Source organism: Chionomys nivalis, chromosome 10 (genome assembly GCF_950005125.1).
Source record: "Chionomys nivalis chromosome 10, mChiNiv1.1, whole genome shotgun sequence".
In the NCBI taxonomy this organism is placed as follows: domain Eukaryota; kingdom Metazoa; phylum Chordata; class Mammalia; order Rodentia; family Cricetidae; genus Chionomys; species Chionomys nivalis.
In genome coordinates, this window is record NC_080095.1 from 25,893,305 (window position 1) to 25,909,931 (window position 16,627).

Here is a 16,627-nt window from a genome sequence, read left to right on the forward strand (position 1 = left end):
CAGTAAGCTCTCTAAACACTAAACTTTCTCTCTAGCCCCTACAGATAGAATTTCAATACCACCCTTTTACATGTACACATACAAAATTCCTCTGTAATGCTATTAAATACTCTGATACTAATCTGGAATGTATGTTGAAATTGGATGCCATTAGTTTTGAAAAAAGTAGAAAACATCAGAATTGTATCATTTATTCCTATTTTACATTTTAGAAGAAATAATGAGCATTATAATGTGTCGTATAGAAAATGCTTCCTAAACACCTACCATAGTTAATATAAAACTTACTACATAGGAGCAGCAAGATGACTGTCTCAGTGCTAGGAGGAGAGAACTAACTTCCAGAAAGTTATTTTCTGGCCTTCATATGTGTTCTGTGGCACGTTGCTCCCCTCATTTCTAATATATAAATAAATGTAATTTCTTAGAAACTTAAGACTGTAGTCTGTATGAATTTACATTTAGCTGGAGTAGTATTGAATGTACTCCTACCTAAGCAAATAAATTATTAACAAAATCTTGATGAAAATGTATTTTTAGGTAAATAAAAAAATAATATTAAAAAATCTTGATGAGGGCCTGGAGAGATGCTCTTCCAGAGGACCGGTTCAATTCCCAGCAACCACATGGCAGCTCACGATTGTCTGTAGCTCCGTTCCCCAGGATCTGACATCTTTATCCCAGTGCACATAAAATATAGTTAAGCAACAACAACAAAAAATCTTGATGACAAATTGTAATGAAGAAAACTCATGGGTAACAGGGAGGATCTATATGGCTTGTTACTTACCCAGAAAAATAAATATCCTGTGATAGAATCCTTTGGGGCAGCCGCTCAGTGGTGATACACAGCTTTAATCCCAGCACTCAGGAGACAAGAGGCAGGTGAATCTCTGTAAGTTGAGGCTAGCCTGGTCTACAAGAGTTGGTTCTAGGACAGGCTCGAAAACTACAGAGAAACCCTGTCTCGGAAAACCAGGAGAAGAAAAAAAGAATCCTTTGGGGCCTTTTCAAAATTAATGTGTTAACTATTACTGTGTTAAATAATTATTTCAAAATAATTTAATGTGTTAAGGAATATATTTGTAATGGGTATCTTCAAATAATAGATATTTCTTTTATTTTCTAAGGTTTTTGTTATTGTTTCAAGACAGGGTTTCTCTGTCTTTACCTGGCTGTCCTGGAACTCACTCTGTAGACCACTGACATTGAACTCACAGAAATCAATCCACTTACCTCTGCCTTTCCAAGTGCTTAGATTAAAGGCATGCACCACTACCACCTGGCCATTTTCTTTATCTTTGGAGCCCAAAGAATGTGTCATTTTTATCTTTACTGAAGAGAGGTTATAGAACTTTAATATCTACCATTAGCTCATGTAAACCGAGCATGGCAAACACTGACTACATGGTATGTGTGTTTGACCATTAGAGACAGGATCTCACTGCAGCCCATGTGGGCCTCTCTCCCCACCCCTCTCTTTTTGCCTCCCCATTGCCGTGATTTTAAGCATTTGCCACTAGGCCAGACATGTATGCTTGAGTTTATTAAGTTTCATTGTAACATAGCTGTATTCAATTACATACTGTCTATCTGCTCACCTGCAGCAGTAGGGTATTATAAACCACTGGCTTGCAGGGTGTGAAACACTTAACTTCCTGGCTCTAAAGTGGGGTTTGGAAAAGAGTTTTGTCAAAACACAAAGGTAATCTTTCTGATAGAAGTCTCAGTTTGTCTTTGTTTTGTTTTGAGACAAGGTCTCGCTTACTATGTAGACCAGGCTGGCCTGGAACTCATGGAGATCCACCTGCCTCCGCCTTCCTAGTACTGGGACTAAAAGTGTGTACTCCCTGTGTTTGGCTGTGCATGTGTGTCTGTGTGTATGCACGCACGTGTGTACATATATATTTTTATTAGTTCTTTTTTAAAAGAAATTTGACATCTTTTGTCAAACTAGTTTATGACATGCTGAAATTGTATTTTATACAATCTTATCAGTAAGCTAATGTGTCGTTTATTTCATAGGAGGATGAAAAATTTCTGACAGATTTGTTTGCACAACTAACAGATGAAGCAACAGATGAGGAAAAAAGACAAGAATTGGTAAGAAGTCAAATAGAAGGGCAGAGAAATAAAACAAACATTTACACTCACTTAATACTTTTCTAATTTGAGATTAGCCTTTTAATGCTTGTCTTCTTTCCTGATTTCAGGTTAACTTTTTAAAAGAATTTTGTGCATTTTCTCAAACGCTACAACCCCAAAACAGAGATGCTTTTTTCAAGACTTTGTCAAACATGGGCATATTACCAGCTTTAGAAGTCATCCTTGTAAGTTTCTCTTAATTCTGAACTACCCATGTGAGCCCATACCAAAAATTGGATGATGTTGTACAATTTTATTGTTTGAAATCAAATAATTTTTCCCTGTCCTCCCTTTCCAGGTAGCCACTTGCACATTTGCACATATTCTCTCTCTCTCTCTCTCTCTCTCTCTCTCTCTCTCTCTCTCTCTCTCTCTCTCTCTCTCTCGTTAACAGCCTCTTTTTCTTTATTACATACATACATAAATAAATACAGCAGACTTTTTATGTAATAGGCAGCATATTTGTGTGTAACCAATATTGAATACTAGCTGTGTATAGCATAAAGTTAAAGAAGTGATACGAGTCCAGCATTAGAGTCCTCCTCATGTTTAATTAACAAAACTGCTTGGTTAAAATAATCTGTGCAGCTGTGCAGTGATGGCACATGCCTTTAATCTCAGCACTTGTGAGGCAGAGAGATGTCTATGAATTTGAGACTAACCACAAAGAATCCCAGGCCATTGAGAGCTATGTTAGACCTTGTCATACATACACACATGCATATAGACAGTAATTTATCACATCTTTAATAATTAGCCTTTCAGTCTATCAAATGTAATGTTAAAATAACTGAGAGTGATTCTTGCCTTTAATCCAAGCATTCCTGACTTCTTTTCTTTTTCTTTTATTTATTTATTTTTTTTAATTTAAAAAATGTCACCCAGGGCTAATCAAAGAAATCCCGGCCGGGTGGTGATGGCTCATGGCCTTTAATCTCAACACTTGTGAGGCAGAGGCAGGCAGATCTCTGTGAGTTCGAGGCCAGCTTGGTCTACAAAAGCTAATTCCGAGCCGGGCGGTGGTGGCGCACGCCTTTAATCCCAGCACTCGGGAGGCAGAGGCAGGCGGATCTCTGTGAGTTCGAGACCAGCCTGGTCTACAAGTTCCAGGACAGGCTCCAAAAACCACAGAGAAACCCTGTCTCGAAAAACCAAAAAAAAAAAAAAAAAAAAGACATGAAAAGCTAGTTCCAGATCATATAGGACTATTACACAGAGAAACCCTGTCTTGAAAAAGAAAAAAGAAAAGAAATCTCCTCTTTAAAAACATGCGTGCGTGCATGCATGCATGTATATATAATATTAACATGTTGACATAATTATGGTATTAATATTGTGTTACTATTCCATAATAATTTTTATTTTAGATATGTTTATTAATCCCAGCACTAGAGAGGCAAAGGGAGGTGGATGGATCTCTGAGTTCAAGGCCAGCCAGAACTATTACACAGAGAAACCCTGTCTCAAAAATATATATCTTAAGGAGGCTGGGAAATGGGTCCGCTGGTACTTCTCTAAGATTTGTTCTTTCACATTAATATGTATGTTCCCTTCTTCCATAAAGTTTGTGTGTGAATGTAGACGTATGGTCACACAAGCCACTGTACATGTGGAGGTCATTGCATTATGTGGGCATCAATCCTTGCCTTCCATTCTGGTTGAGAGAGAGTCTCTTACTTTTTGTTATATACAACATGCTGGCTAGGTTAGGTGCTTTCATGAATTCTCATGTCTTCATCTCTCATCTTGACCATAGAGAAGTACTGGGGTTACAACTCTGGACGCTATCATCCCTGGCTTTACATGGGGTCTTGAGATTTAAACTCGGGTTTTTAGGCTTTCTTTGCAGGTGCTCTATCCATTGAGCAATCTCCCTAGCCCTTAGATAGGATTTATTACAATTCTGACAATTTAATGCACTATCCCCAATCCTGTTTTTAATCTCTTCCCACTCTTGCTGAATGCTGAATCCCCCCCCTTCTAAATCATCCCTTCCTTCCTTCCTTCCTTCCTTCCTTCCTTCCTTCCTTCCTTCCTTCCTTCCTTCCTTCCTTCCTTCCTTCCTTCCTTCCTTCCTTTCTTTCTTTCTTTCTCTTCTTCTCTGTGTAGCTCTGGCTGTCTTGGAACTAACTCTGGGTAGATCAGGTTAGCCTCAAACTCAGATCCGCCTCACCTGCCTCTGCCTCCAGAGTGCCGGAATTAAAGGCGTGCATCACCACTGACCTGCTGTCATCACTATCTTGCTTTCATGGCTCCCTTCCTTCCTTCCTTTTTAATTAGGATTGCTTATATAAGTCAGTGTGGGTAAGGAGTTGTACCAGAAAAATAGCTCTCCCCAGCAACCATTTAAATGTTTCTTTTATGTTGCAGTGCTTTGTGACAATTTCTTTTATCAGGGTTTAGGAACTTCATTGATAAAGTTTTATATTTTTATGATTGTGAGAGAATGGTACTTTTCCTTTGCAGGGCATGGATGATACACAGGTGCGAAGTGCTGCTACTGATATATTCTCATACTTGGTTGAATATAATCCATCCATGGTACGAGAGTTTGTCATGCAGGAGGCACAACAGAATGATGATGTAAGTAAGAAGTTAACAGAGCAAAAAATAACCAGCAAGGTAAATATTATTTACATTAATAGTAAGTATTTATGCATAGGAGGCTATAGCTGGGGTTATATATTTTTAAGATTTAAACTACTACTATTTGGGAAGTGTAGCCATAGTGTCAAATGTCTTGTTCTTCCCCTTAATTTACTCCTGCCTTAATTTATAAATTTATTGTATTTGACCTCAACTTTTTAAATTATGAAGCTGACTTGGCTATATTGTCTTATTTAAACCCTTAAATCAATTGAACATTCTGTATGTGGAATTGTGAGTAATTTTTGTTGGAAAGTACACTACTAGGGATGGATTCTCAGAATCATCAAGACTAAAGAAGTAAAATAAAATACATCTCCCTGAAATGTATTAGGGAAGTGTTTCTTTTTAGCAATAAAAACAACTTATTGTCTTGTACACTCATAAGCTATGGTAGTATTTAATCAGATAATAAGATAGGTAAATTACCTTTAAAAATACCTTAGACTGTCTTTGTAGGGTAGATTGAATTTTGTGGTACATAATGTATGTCAAAGCTCTGGATGTTTGTGCTATTCTACTTCATTTATTAAACCAATGGTTCTGTTTTTTTCTCCTTCCAAATTTTTGGAAGCTATTTTTTACTTAAGAATAGATTAAGCTATCTTGAATTCCTTGAGAAGAAATTTATGTCTCCTTTGCGGGGGGGGGGGGAGTTTGTAGAATTTCAGCTTGCAGTATTTCTTAGAAAATCAACCACAGCTTTTGTTACTTTTAAAAAACCTATCCCATCAGTATGAAGTTGAATGCCTAGTAATGTCTATATTTGTGGTTTGTTTTTAAAATTATAGTGCTAGGCTACATGCAAAAATGTACCATGAATTATTGAATCATAATCACATTTTTCTTCTATGAAATAGTCCTATCTTGAGAACCAGAGTATCTTGAGTAATTAGAACTAAAAGCTGTTCTTGTAGGCCCTGTAACCACTGGGTGAGCAGACATGGCTGTACATCTTCACACTCCATAAACATGCATTAGGCTTCTGGATTTCACCTGCCAATCATTTCCATATAGTGTCTGCATTTTCTTTGTCCTTGTCTGTCTTAACCACTGCATACATAGGCAAGTGGGAGGAGCTTGCTCACTGTATCCCTCAGTTTTTATTTATCCTCTGAACCAAGAACACCCACCTTAAAAGGTCCTTTGAAAAAAATCAGAATTTGATTTTCTTTGACATTAGGAATCCACATAATAATACTTACTGTTCTGTACACTCCAGTCTCACTTTACTCAATTTATTATGTCCACAAATGGAAAATTGCTACCATTTCAAAAAAATGATAATAAAAAACAAACTAAAAGTAAATGCAATGAAGGCAAATCAGTTTTATAAATTCTAAGTATTCTTATTTTGAAGCCATAAATGTAAAGTCCGTGAGCTTTCTGCAGATGTTAGATGAATTATTAGAGAAGCAAAACATGTTTTAACACCAAACCTGACCTTTGTGATTTTTTCCCCCTTTAATCCGACAAGTTTAAAGATAATAGAAAAGGCCAGAGAGGTAATAGCACATGCCTGTAATCTCAGCACTTGGGGAGGCAGAGATGGGCAGATCTCTGAGTTGGGGGTTGGGCACCTTGTGAGTTCCAGGGCAGCCAAAGCTGCATAGTAAGACCCTGTCTCAAAAAAGAAAAAAGAAATAATAGGAAAATGAAACTGGGGGTGGGGGGGTATTGAATATCTGTATCATTCGTTAGGAGAAAGAAACACTTCATCTACCCTGTTAGATTGATCAGTCGTTCTATGTTTGAAGCTAACAAGACAGGTAGAGTTAGCTGTAATGCTGTGTGTCTTAGTAATCTGTATTATGTGTATTTTTATCACCAGGATATTTTGCTCATCAACCTCATTATAGAACATATGATTTGTGATACAGATCCTGAACTTGGAGGAGCAGTCCAACTTATGGGCCTGCTTCGAACTTTAGTTGACCCAGAGAACATGCTAGCCACTGCCAATGTAAGCCATAGCTATTTCTTCTTTTAATAGCAGTATCTTTTCTATTGCTGGTAGGAACCAATACAGTTAAAGTTCATCAAAGTATGTTTGATTCCTTAGAAAACAGAAAAGACTGAATTTCTGGGTTTCTTCTACAAGCACTGTATGCATGTTCTCACTGCTCCCTTACTAGCAAATACAACAGAAGACAAGCCTAGTAAAGGTAAGATAATACAGGTTTGTAACTTTCTTGAATTGTCAGACTCAAAACCTGGTGTTGATTACAGTCTAGATTTAAGACATGGGGGCTAGAGAAATAATTCAGTGGTTAAGAGCACTGGCTGCTCTTCCAGAGGACCCACTGTGGCTAAAAACAATCCGCAATTCCAACCCCATAGCATTAACACCATCTTCTGGCCTTCATGGGCACTGCATATGCATGGTGCATAGAAATATATGCAGGCAAAAAAATAATGCACCTAAAATAAAAAGTCTATAGGAAGGGACAGAAGCAGGTGCAGCAGAATATACCCTAAAACGGAAGTAACAATTTTTAATAGATTGAGATTTAATCATGTATTTTCAAGAGATTTTTTAAGGTGAAATTTGTTTAAAAGCACTATGATCACAGTTAAAAATATGCCAAAGAAACTAGTTATTTTTATATTGGGTTTTTGTTTGTAGGATTGTATGTTTGAGAGATCTTGCTATGGGATCCATGCTGGCCTCAAACATCTTCCTGTTTTAGCCTCCCCACTACGGGGGTTCCGGTGTGTGCCATGTGGTACGTGGCAAACTATTTCAATTTATTTCTTAGGACTTGCACTTAAGTGTATGTATTTAAGGGATAGTTTTAGAGTCGTTATTGGGCAATTGCCATTGATGCTGTATTTAGGAATCCATACATTATTTTCCCTTATAAATTCACAATTTAGTATGTTTAATTTAAAGCATACTAGTATTATTCATGGCATTAATAGAAACTGTAATGGTGTTGATGTACTGTTGTGAAAAATGTTTATTCTTTTTACTTTTTTTTTTTTTTCCTTCTTGAGACAGAGTTTCTTTACATAGCCCTGGCTATTTTAGAACTCACTGTGTAGACCAGGCTGGCCTTGAACATAGAGACATCCACAGGCCTCTGCCTCCCAAATGGTAGGATTAAAGGTGTGTTTCTGTGTCCAACAAGTTAGATAAAGTCTTGTGCAACCCTCAAAGTCAAATTTTGAAATGTTATTTTTCTTCTTTCTGTATTTGTATTTGGTAAAATTTGAAGTCTGTTTCCAAATTCACACCTTCAAGCCACCTAGCATTTACTAAGAACTTGTAGAAGGAATTACGCCATAATCTTATGGGGATTACGTGATAAGAATGAAAAAAATAAGATACTTGGAGAGACTTGTTGGCTTTAAAGAGTAAAGATTTATCAGTAAATACAGTATTAAAAGCATACTGTATGTTGTGAAGAAAACACAGCACAATGAAAAAAAATGGAGGAAACAGCAAAATTACACTAAAAAAGAAAGGGTGTGTAGTGTGACTTCTTATACTGTTTATTGTCTGTTCAGTATACATATGACCATGCTTTGCTTATTCTAGATGATTTTCAAACTGCACAGTTACTGGCACTTGTATTGGAATTGCTAACATTTTGTGTGGAGCACCATACCTACCACATAAAGAACTATATTATCAACAAGGACATCCTTCGCAGAGTGCTAGTTCTTATGGCCTCCAAGCATGCTTTCTTAGCATTATGTAAGTGCTTCTTAAAGAATTATTATCTTTCTGTATTATCCTGTTTGTAGCTTTAAAGCTCATTGCTGAGAACATCACTGACTTCAGGGTTGAGTCCTCAGGGGACCTAGCTTCTTAGTACAAGCTCTGTGCCCTGTGACATAGTTTGGCAGGTATTCGTACAAAGTGGAATGACTAGAAGGTATCTTCCAATTCAAGTGGTAAGTAATTACAGTTTCACCGGTACTACCAGTTGCCTATCTTTTGTATAACTTAAAAGATGGTTTTAAAGAGTGGTTTAATAAAAGAAAAACAATACTACAGAGACCATATATGTCCCACAGAGCCTGAATGAAATATGTACATGTGAACCTTTATGGAGAAAGTTAGTGAACTATTTCATAGATACGGATAGTTTTGTTTTGTGTACGTATGTGTGTGTTTTGTTTTTATTATTTTATCTTTTTATCAGTAGTCTTTCTGCAGCCCAAATTGTCTTTATGCTCACCACAATCCTCATACCTCAACTACCTGAGTCCTGAGATTACGGGTGCAAACTACCATTCCTAGCTTTACACGTAGTAATTTGTGTGTGTGTGTGTGTGGTGTGCTAAGGAATTGAGCCCAATACCTTGACCACTATACTACACCCCTAGCCCAAAAAGCAATAGAAAAAAATTTTAACAGGATTTTCTTTCTTTCTTTCTTTCTTTCTTTCTTTCTTTCTTTCTTTCTTTCTTTCTTTCTTTTTCTTTCTAGATTAATCTTAGCTATAATTTTTTTGTTTTAAGCTGACATTCACAGTGTTAAGATCTCAGTTTTATTATAGTAAAACATACTTTTGAATAGAAATAGTTTATTCCTTGGCCATGGTGGTGTACACCATCAATCCTAACACTAGGGAGGCAGGGGCAGGAGAATATCTGTGAGTTTGAGACCAGCTTGGTCTCCAGGACAGCCAGAGCTGTTACAGAAAAACATAGAAAACCGAAAACCTGTCTTGAAAAACCAAAAAAGAAAAAAAAAATTATTGGACTGGAGAGATGGTTCAGTGGTTAAGAGCACTGGCTGCTCTTAACCTAAGCCAAGAGGTCATAAGTTCGATTCCCAGCACCCATCTGTTATGAGATCTGATGCCCCTTCTATTGTGCAGGCATACACGCAGACAGAGCACTAATATACATGAAATACATAAATATTTCGCAAGAAAGAAATAGGTTAATCATGCTGTAGCCAGACTCCTTAGGTAATGAGTTTGCATATCTAAACTGTAATTATTGGTCAGTTGACCGACCAAGTTTAGAGATAGTGGAGGCTGAGATAATGCCAAGTAACTTGCCAGTTGACTTTTAAAGGTAAGTCGGATTTTATTGTACCGTTTTAAGGCTTTGTGTTTTAAGTTTGCACTTGTCATGTTTCTTTACTTGACACATATGTGATGAATTCGTGTGTTTGGAATATATCTTTTTACATCGTGAAGAGACTATTGGGTTCATTTACTTTCCACTGAACACTGAGAATACTAAATGTTACTTTAGTCATAACTTTTGTATTATTGATGAGACTAAGGATGTTAGCTCAGCACATAACAAAGAATGGCTTTAGGGGACTAGAAAGATGTCGCTGGTTAAGAACACTGAATGGTCTTCCAGAGGACCTGAGTTTGATTGCTAGCACTAGCACCCACGTGGCATAACTGTCTATTCTCCAGATTTAGAACCATCTGATGCCCTCTTCTGTCCTCGACAGGTATCAGGCACACACATGGTAGATAGGCATACATACAGACAGAACATGATACGCTAAAAACATTTCTCCATATATTTATCATAGGAGAGGTGATAGTACCAAGGCCATGTTCTTTTGAGTCACCATAAAAAGTCTTGTCTATATATGTAGGGAAAAGAAATTTGGAAATGAAACAGAAAGGAAAAACTGAATACATAGATTAAGTTTAAATAGTTTTATTTCAACAAAGAAAATCGCTGGATACGGTGACTCTGGTACTTCAAAGGCAGCCCAGTGTCTTTGAATTCAAGGCTAGCCATTGCTACAGAAAGAGACCCTGTCTCCAAGAATTTAAAAAAGAAAAAGAAAAGAAAAGAGATTAAACGCAAACTACTATTATATTTCATTAAATCTGAAGTGCACATCTTTATTTTATTTATCATCTCAAACTAAGGTAAGTCTTAAAGTTGATGGCATGGTGTTTTAATTTGTAGTTTTGTTTTCATTGTTTTATTAGGGGAGTGTAATATGAAAATAAAAAATCTAAATAAGAACTGTACTTAGAGAAACAGTATATTATCAACTTATTTTAAGTGAATCATATCAGGAAGTTTTCACAGAGGTATTTGAATTGTCTTGTTCACATTCATTGAATGTGCAGTTAAGACGTTAAGTATAGGACGGTGGTATGTTTTGCTATAGGTGGGAAACGAGTCCAGGTGGAAAGTGTCAGGATGTGGAAGCTAAAAGAAAAGTCCTTTTCTTTAATTTAGGCATTCCCTAATTTTTTTGCTTGTACTCTAAAAACAAATTTACTATAATCCAGTAAGAATTATGTAGAAAATTATTTTACAAGATGAAGATCATATTGGAAACTGCTATTCTATCTTAGGTATATTCTGTACATGTTTTAACTGGAACAAGTTATTTTGAAATCTAACTCTTTACAGTGGGCCTCTATTTTCATACTTTAGATCAGATCATCTCAGACAATAGCAGTTAATAGGGACTGGCTTTAAGTTGGGTAGTGGTGGTGCATACCTTTAATCCCAGCACCCCAGAGGCAGAGACAGGCAGATCTCTGAGTTTGAGACCAGAGTGAGTTATTTCCAGGACAGACTCCAAGACAACATAGAAAAACTCTGTCGGGGGTGGGGGATGTTATTTGAGAGAGAATTTGCACATTAAATATACTGTGTAAGGAGAAAAGACAATAGTTAAATGTGGTTTGGGGATTTAGGAGGACACCAGATCTCATAGATGATTGTTAGCCACCATGTGGTTTCTGGGAATTGAACTCAGGACGTCTAGGAGAGCAGCCAATGTTCTTAACCTTTGAGCCATCTCTCCAGCCCCCAGAGTTTTGTTTTCATTTGTTTTTGGTTTTTTTGTGTTTTTTGGTTTGTTTGTTTGTTTGTTTGTTTTTTGAGAAAGGGTTTCTCTGTGGTTTTGGAGCCTGTCCTGGAACTAGCTCTTGTAGACCAGGCTGACCTCAAACTCACAGAGATCCGCCTGCCTCTGCCTCCCGAGTGCTGGGATTAAAGGCGTGTGCTACCACTGCCCGGCCTGGAGTTTTATCTTTTTAATTAGTGTTTGTCATTTTTAAATAAGCAAGTCTTTAGATAAGGCCTACACTCCTTTCAAAACTGAGTACAAGATAGATAACAAGTTCTATTACTCTATTGACTGCCTTTTTAAGACTTTGGGTACTTTTATGTTGACTAGGTAATGTTGTTAAGAAGTATTGCATTCAGGCTGGAGAGATGGATTGGTGGGTAGAGGTGGCTTGCTGCTAAGTTTGATCCCTTGGTAGGAGAGGACCAACTCCTAAAGTTGTCATCTGACCATCTGTCATCTGTGTGAGCCATCACACATATATTCCCTCTCCCACACATACTAAATGGGGAACAGAAACAGAACTCCATAAAAAGAATGGATTTCTTTTAAAGCTTTATTGTAGGGTCAGAGGTAGAGTGCTTATCTGGCATGCTAGCATAGAAAGACCCTGGCTTCAATCCCTAGCATCAATAGGAAGGAGGGGCAAATAGAGCTTTGCTACAAAGCTTCTATTATTACTTTCACATGTGGTGATGAGTTTCAAACTTACTCCATGAAATCTCATATCATGTACTACAAAAAAGTGTCATCAAAACTGAACACGGGATTCCTGGCCTGTTCTAATGAAGATTAGCACTGTTGTGAGTGGAACCAGAGTGCACATTATGTTGAAAATGCTGTGGTTATGCCAATTGTGCATAACTGGGAGCTTTCTCTACTCTTTTTTGAATGACTGGACTTTAGAACTGACTGGTAAAATATGGAAAACAGCCAGGTGATGGTGGCACACACCTCTAATCCCATCACTCGGGAGGCGGAGACAGGTGCATCTCTGTGAGTATGAAGCCAGCCTGGTCTGTAACTCGAGTTCCAGAACAGGCTCCCAAAGCTACAGAGAAACTCTGTCTCAAAAAACAGACAAACAAAGAGAATAACTTGCTATTTAGTAGCAAAGAATAGTAATATTTGGATATTTTTGATGCAGGGCTGCTTGGGGAGGGGGGTGATTTGAAAGAAATAATTATTGATGTACATCAGGGCAAATCCTGGCCTTACTGAATTCTGGGAAGGTAGGAGATTATTTTCCCATACCTAGGAATTGCGTGTATAATGGTATCGTGGTTAATGTGATGTTTTGATAGGACACAAGTCTCCACAAAGCCTGTAGAGTTAGATTACCAAACCTTAGAATAACTAGTTTTTGCTCTTGAACGTTTAAAATTTACTAGCATGAGCTTTTTGAGTGTTGATTTTTTTTTTTTTTATCTAAACAAGTGGAACTGTCTCACTTAAGTTCTTTTGCCAGCTACCCAAAACAAGAGAAATCACTGTTTTAGAAATAAGCCCTTGTCAGGCTTTCATTCACCACACTGAACAATGCCTCTTAGTGTTTAAAATGTCTTCACCATACTTAAGTTTTTAAATTTTTTCAGTAGATTAAAAATAAAACGCAGTTATTACTCTTTAAACTATTTTGAAACTCCCTGCCCAGAGTGTTTCTTTATAAAGATACACTCTTAAATAAGTTGGATTGTTAGGGCAGTTTCTAACCAACTGTACCTAATTGGGCATTCACTTGTGGACCTCTTTGTGCCAACTAAAGAAAAATTGAGCTGCTTTACTCCTCTGCCTTCCCACCCAGAAACCGTGTCAGCATGGTTGCCTGGCTACCTGCTCATGAAGGACTTGATTAATAACAAATTGGCAATTTAACGAGCCACTTCCATGATCTCCAAAGAAACCAAAATACAAACACAATATTTAATCTTGCCAACCGAAGACGATGTGACTGCGTGAAGTGAGTATGCTTTTTTGAACTGTTTACAGTAATTGGGGCATTAACTTACTGATAATTCCATAGGTTCAAGGGCTCTGCTGAAGTCTAGCTGTCTGAGTGTATTTGGATCTTGATGAATGGTGACTTAAGTAACTCCCCATACCTCAAGATGCAAATATATATCTGCTAATCTGTAAGTTAAAGCCTAATTTATTATTAAAAGGAAAACTAAGGGAAAATTCAAAAGCATACTCGCTGCAATGAGAGTAGAGGACCGAATTTTAAAACAACTAAATTTATATCTAAACCATGGGAAGGCAATTTTGGGGGCATGCGGATTTTTGTGATTTGTTGTCTTTTTTTTTTTTTTTTTAACCACATCTACAAATAATCCAGTATAGATCCATGAAGTCCATAAAATACTAAGGGTCCAAAAATTTTAAGATCAAATTACAATACAGTGGATTGCCCTAAAAAAAGACAGTGCTTTTTTTTTAGGTGATTTTAAAATGCATTCAAAGGGGTATGATTAAAAAAAAATTGATTGTCCCCTTAGTAATATGATAATTCAGTCCTTACATTTTGACTGATAGTGAGTGATATATTCCCAGAACTTTCTGGCTTTCTAAGACTTGTGTTCTATGATAACATACACTACCTTTGTTTGTGTGGGGGGCGGGTAACAGACAGGGTCTCACATCATAGCCCAGGATGTCCTAAATCTCAAATAGGTAGTCTCCACTGTCCTTGAACTCTAAGTAGTCCTCTTATCTCAGCCTCCCAAGTGTTGGGATTATAGGCATGAATCACACACCCTACCAACATATATTGTTTGAGAATGTTTTTTCTTACAGCACTCTTAAAAGTCCCTGTGCTCAGGTTCACATACCTGCACACAGGTAAGAATGGAGGCTACTGGTGTCTGTTGATAAGTTCTGATGTTTGTTTACTCTGAGATGTAGAACATTAAACAGTAATGCCTCTGTCTTTCAGGTGCCCTCCGATTTAAGAGAAAAATCATTGGATTAAAAGATGAATTTTATAACCGCTACATAATGAAAAGTTTTTTATTTGAACCTGTAGTCAAAGCGTTTCTCAACAATGGATCTCGTTACAATCTGATGAACTCCGCCATAATAGAAATGTTTGAATTTATTAGAGTGGTAGGTCCTGTCTTCTTATATTAGGATTTTGTCTTTAATTTGAGAAACATGAGTATTCTGTCTTTTGTCTTGAGAATGTGGAGATTTTTCTTTAAGAACAATGCTACTGGTCTAGAGATGGCTCAGAGGTTGAGAGTACTGGCTGCTCTTCCAGAGATACTAAGTTCCATTCCCAGCCACCACATGGTGGCTCACAGCCATCTATAATGAGATCTGGTGCCCTCTTCTGGCTTATAGGCATATATGCGGGCACAACACTGTATGTATAATTTAAAAAAAAAAACCATGCTACCAAAAAACTAAAATTAATTCAATTCAGATCAATTAAAAAAATTGTGCAAAAGTATCTGGCATTTTTTAAGAGCTGAGATAAATATGCTGGGTGTGGTGACTCTGTAATCCTAGTACTCAGACCCTGTCTCAAACCAAAGAAAGAATAATGATAAGATATACAGAACTTCAAATGTTTATCATTTTCATTCTAAAATATATCCTCTATGGGTAGTATTTTATGCTGCTACACAAATTCCACTGAAGTTTACTGTAGACTTTTTCTGTTTTTTAGTATGTTTTTGAGATTAAGGAGGGCCTTGCTCTACAGTTCAGGCTGACCTCAATCTGATGACCATTCGCCTGCCTCAGGCCTTATAAGTGCTAGGATTACAGCTGTGTGCCATTGTGTCCAGTCTTGGTGAGCCAGAATCACTAGAGTAGGGCTTGGACATACACTTTGGGAACACCTATTAACAATTCCGAGATACACCAAAAGACTATTGAAGGAGCCAGTATAGTATACTATTGTTTTTACTGTTTGATTATTTTTTAAATTATATGGTAACTTTATGTAATTAAATTTTTGTAAATCTTAGGAATCACCACAGTAATGCCTCATTTTATCTTGTTAAAGTGTTTTTTTTATTTCATTATAATTCTTTTCTGTAGGAAGATATAAAATCATTAACTGCCCATGTAATTGAAAATTATTGGAAAGCACTAGAAGATGTAGATTATGTGCAGACTTTTAAAGGATTAAAATTGAGGTTTGAACAACAAAGAGAAAGGCAAGACAACCCTAAACTTGACAGGTAAGTTACTACATGCTTGAATATGTTCATTTGGCAGTAGATTGTATGGTGATCATTTTCTTGGTTCTTGGCAGTATTTGATTTGGCCATTGAAAGAAGAGAAGACATGCAAAAATTTTTCAGGAGTGAAGAACTTTCCATTGTCTTTTTCTTCAACACTTATTTTACACATGCGTGTGTCACCACACACATGTACACCATTATGGGGAGGTGGGAATAATGTCTCAGGACAATTTACAGGAGCTGATTTTCTTCCATCATGTGGGTTCTGGGGCTCAATACTTGGAAGGCAACCCTGTACTAGTTTTGCTTGTTTGCTTCTGAAAGTGTAGTTGAATTATAAGAAGATTTTAGATACCAAAATAAACTGATACAGCAGTGAGGTTTCATATGGTCAGAATATTATCTTAATTGTTTTTATGTATAGGTTATTTAAAATATCATCCATGTACCTTCCTAAATAACTGGATTCACACTTGTAGTATGGGTTGTGGGGGGGGGGTTCCTCCCCATTTCTTTCTCTCTTTTTTTTTTTTTTTTTTCTTGGTTTTTCAAGACAGGGTTTCTCTATGTAACAGTTCTGGAACTTGATTTGTAGACTAGGCTGTCCTTAAACCCACAGATCTGCCTGCTTCTGCCTTCTGGAATTAAAAGCGTCCACCACCACCTCCCAACTCCATTAATTTCTTAATATATATATGGTTTGTCTGCATGTATATCTGTGTACCTACTTGGTGCATGCCTGATAGCCACTGAGGACAGAAGAGGGTGTTGGATCCCATGGGACTGGAGATACAAATGGTTGTGAGCTGCTGTTGTATGCTGGGAATGAACACAGGTCCTAACT

At 37.1% G+C, this 16,627-nt stretch overlaps 1 protein-coding gene across 2 annotated transcripts in view; it reads left to right on the forward strand.

Annotated features, from left to right (window-relative positions):
- Nucleotides 1-16,627, forward strand: part of Ppp4r3a (protein phosphatase 4 regulatory subunit 3A) — a 44,672-nt gene that overhangs the window by 23,446 nt on the left and 4,599 nt on the right. The window contains exons 5-12 of one of the 2 annotated variants that reach the window (XM_057782336.1): nt 2,026-2,103; nt 2,214-2,330; nt 4,612-4,767; nt 6,623-6,754; nt 6,854-6,956; nt 8,333-8,491; nt 14,526-14,695; nt 15,638-15,780. In XM_057782336.1, coding sequence (XP_057638319.1) covers nt 2,026-2,103; nt 2,214-2,330; nt 4,612-4,767; nt 6,623-6,754; nt 6,854-6,956; nt 8,333-8,491; nt 14,526-14,695; nt 15,638-15,780 — 1,058 coding nt within the window. The remainder of the gene's footprint in view (nt 1-2,025; nt 2,104-2,213; nt 2,331-4,611; nt 4,768-6,622; nt 6,755-6,853; nt 6,957-8,332; nt 8,492-14,525; nt 14,696-15,637; nt 15,781-16,627) is intronic. The other variant, XM_057782337.1, reaches the window with a different exon arrangement.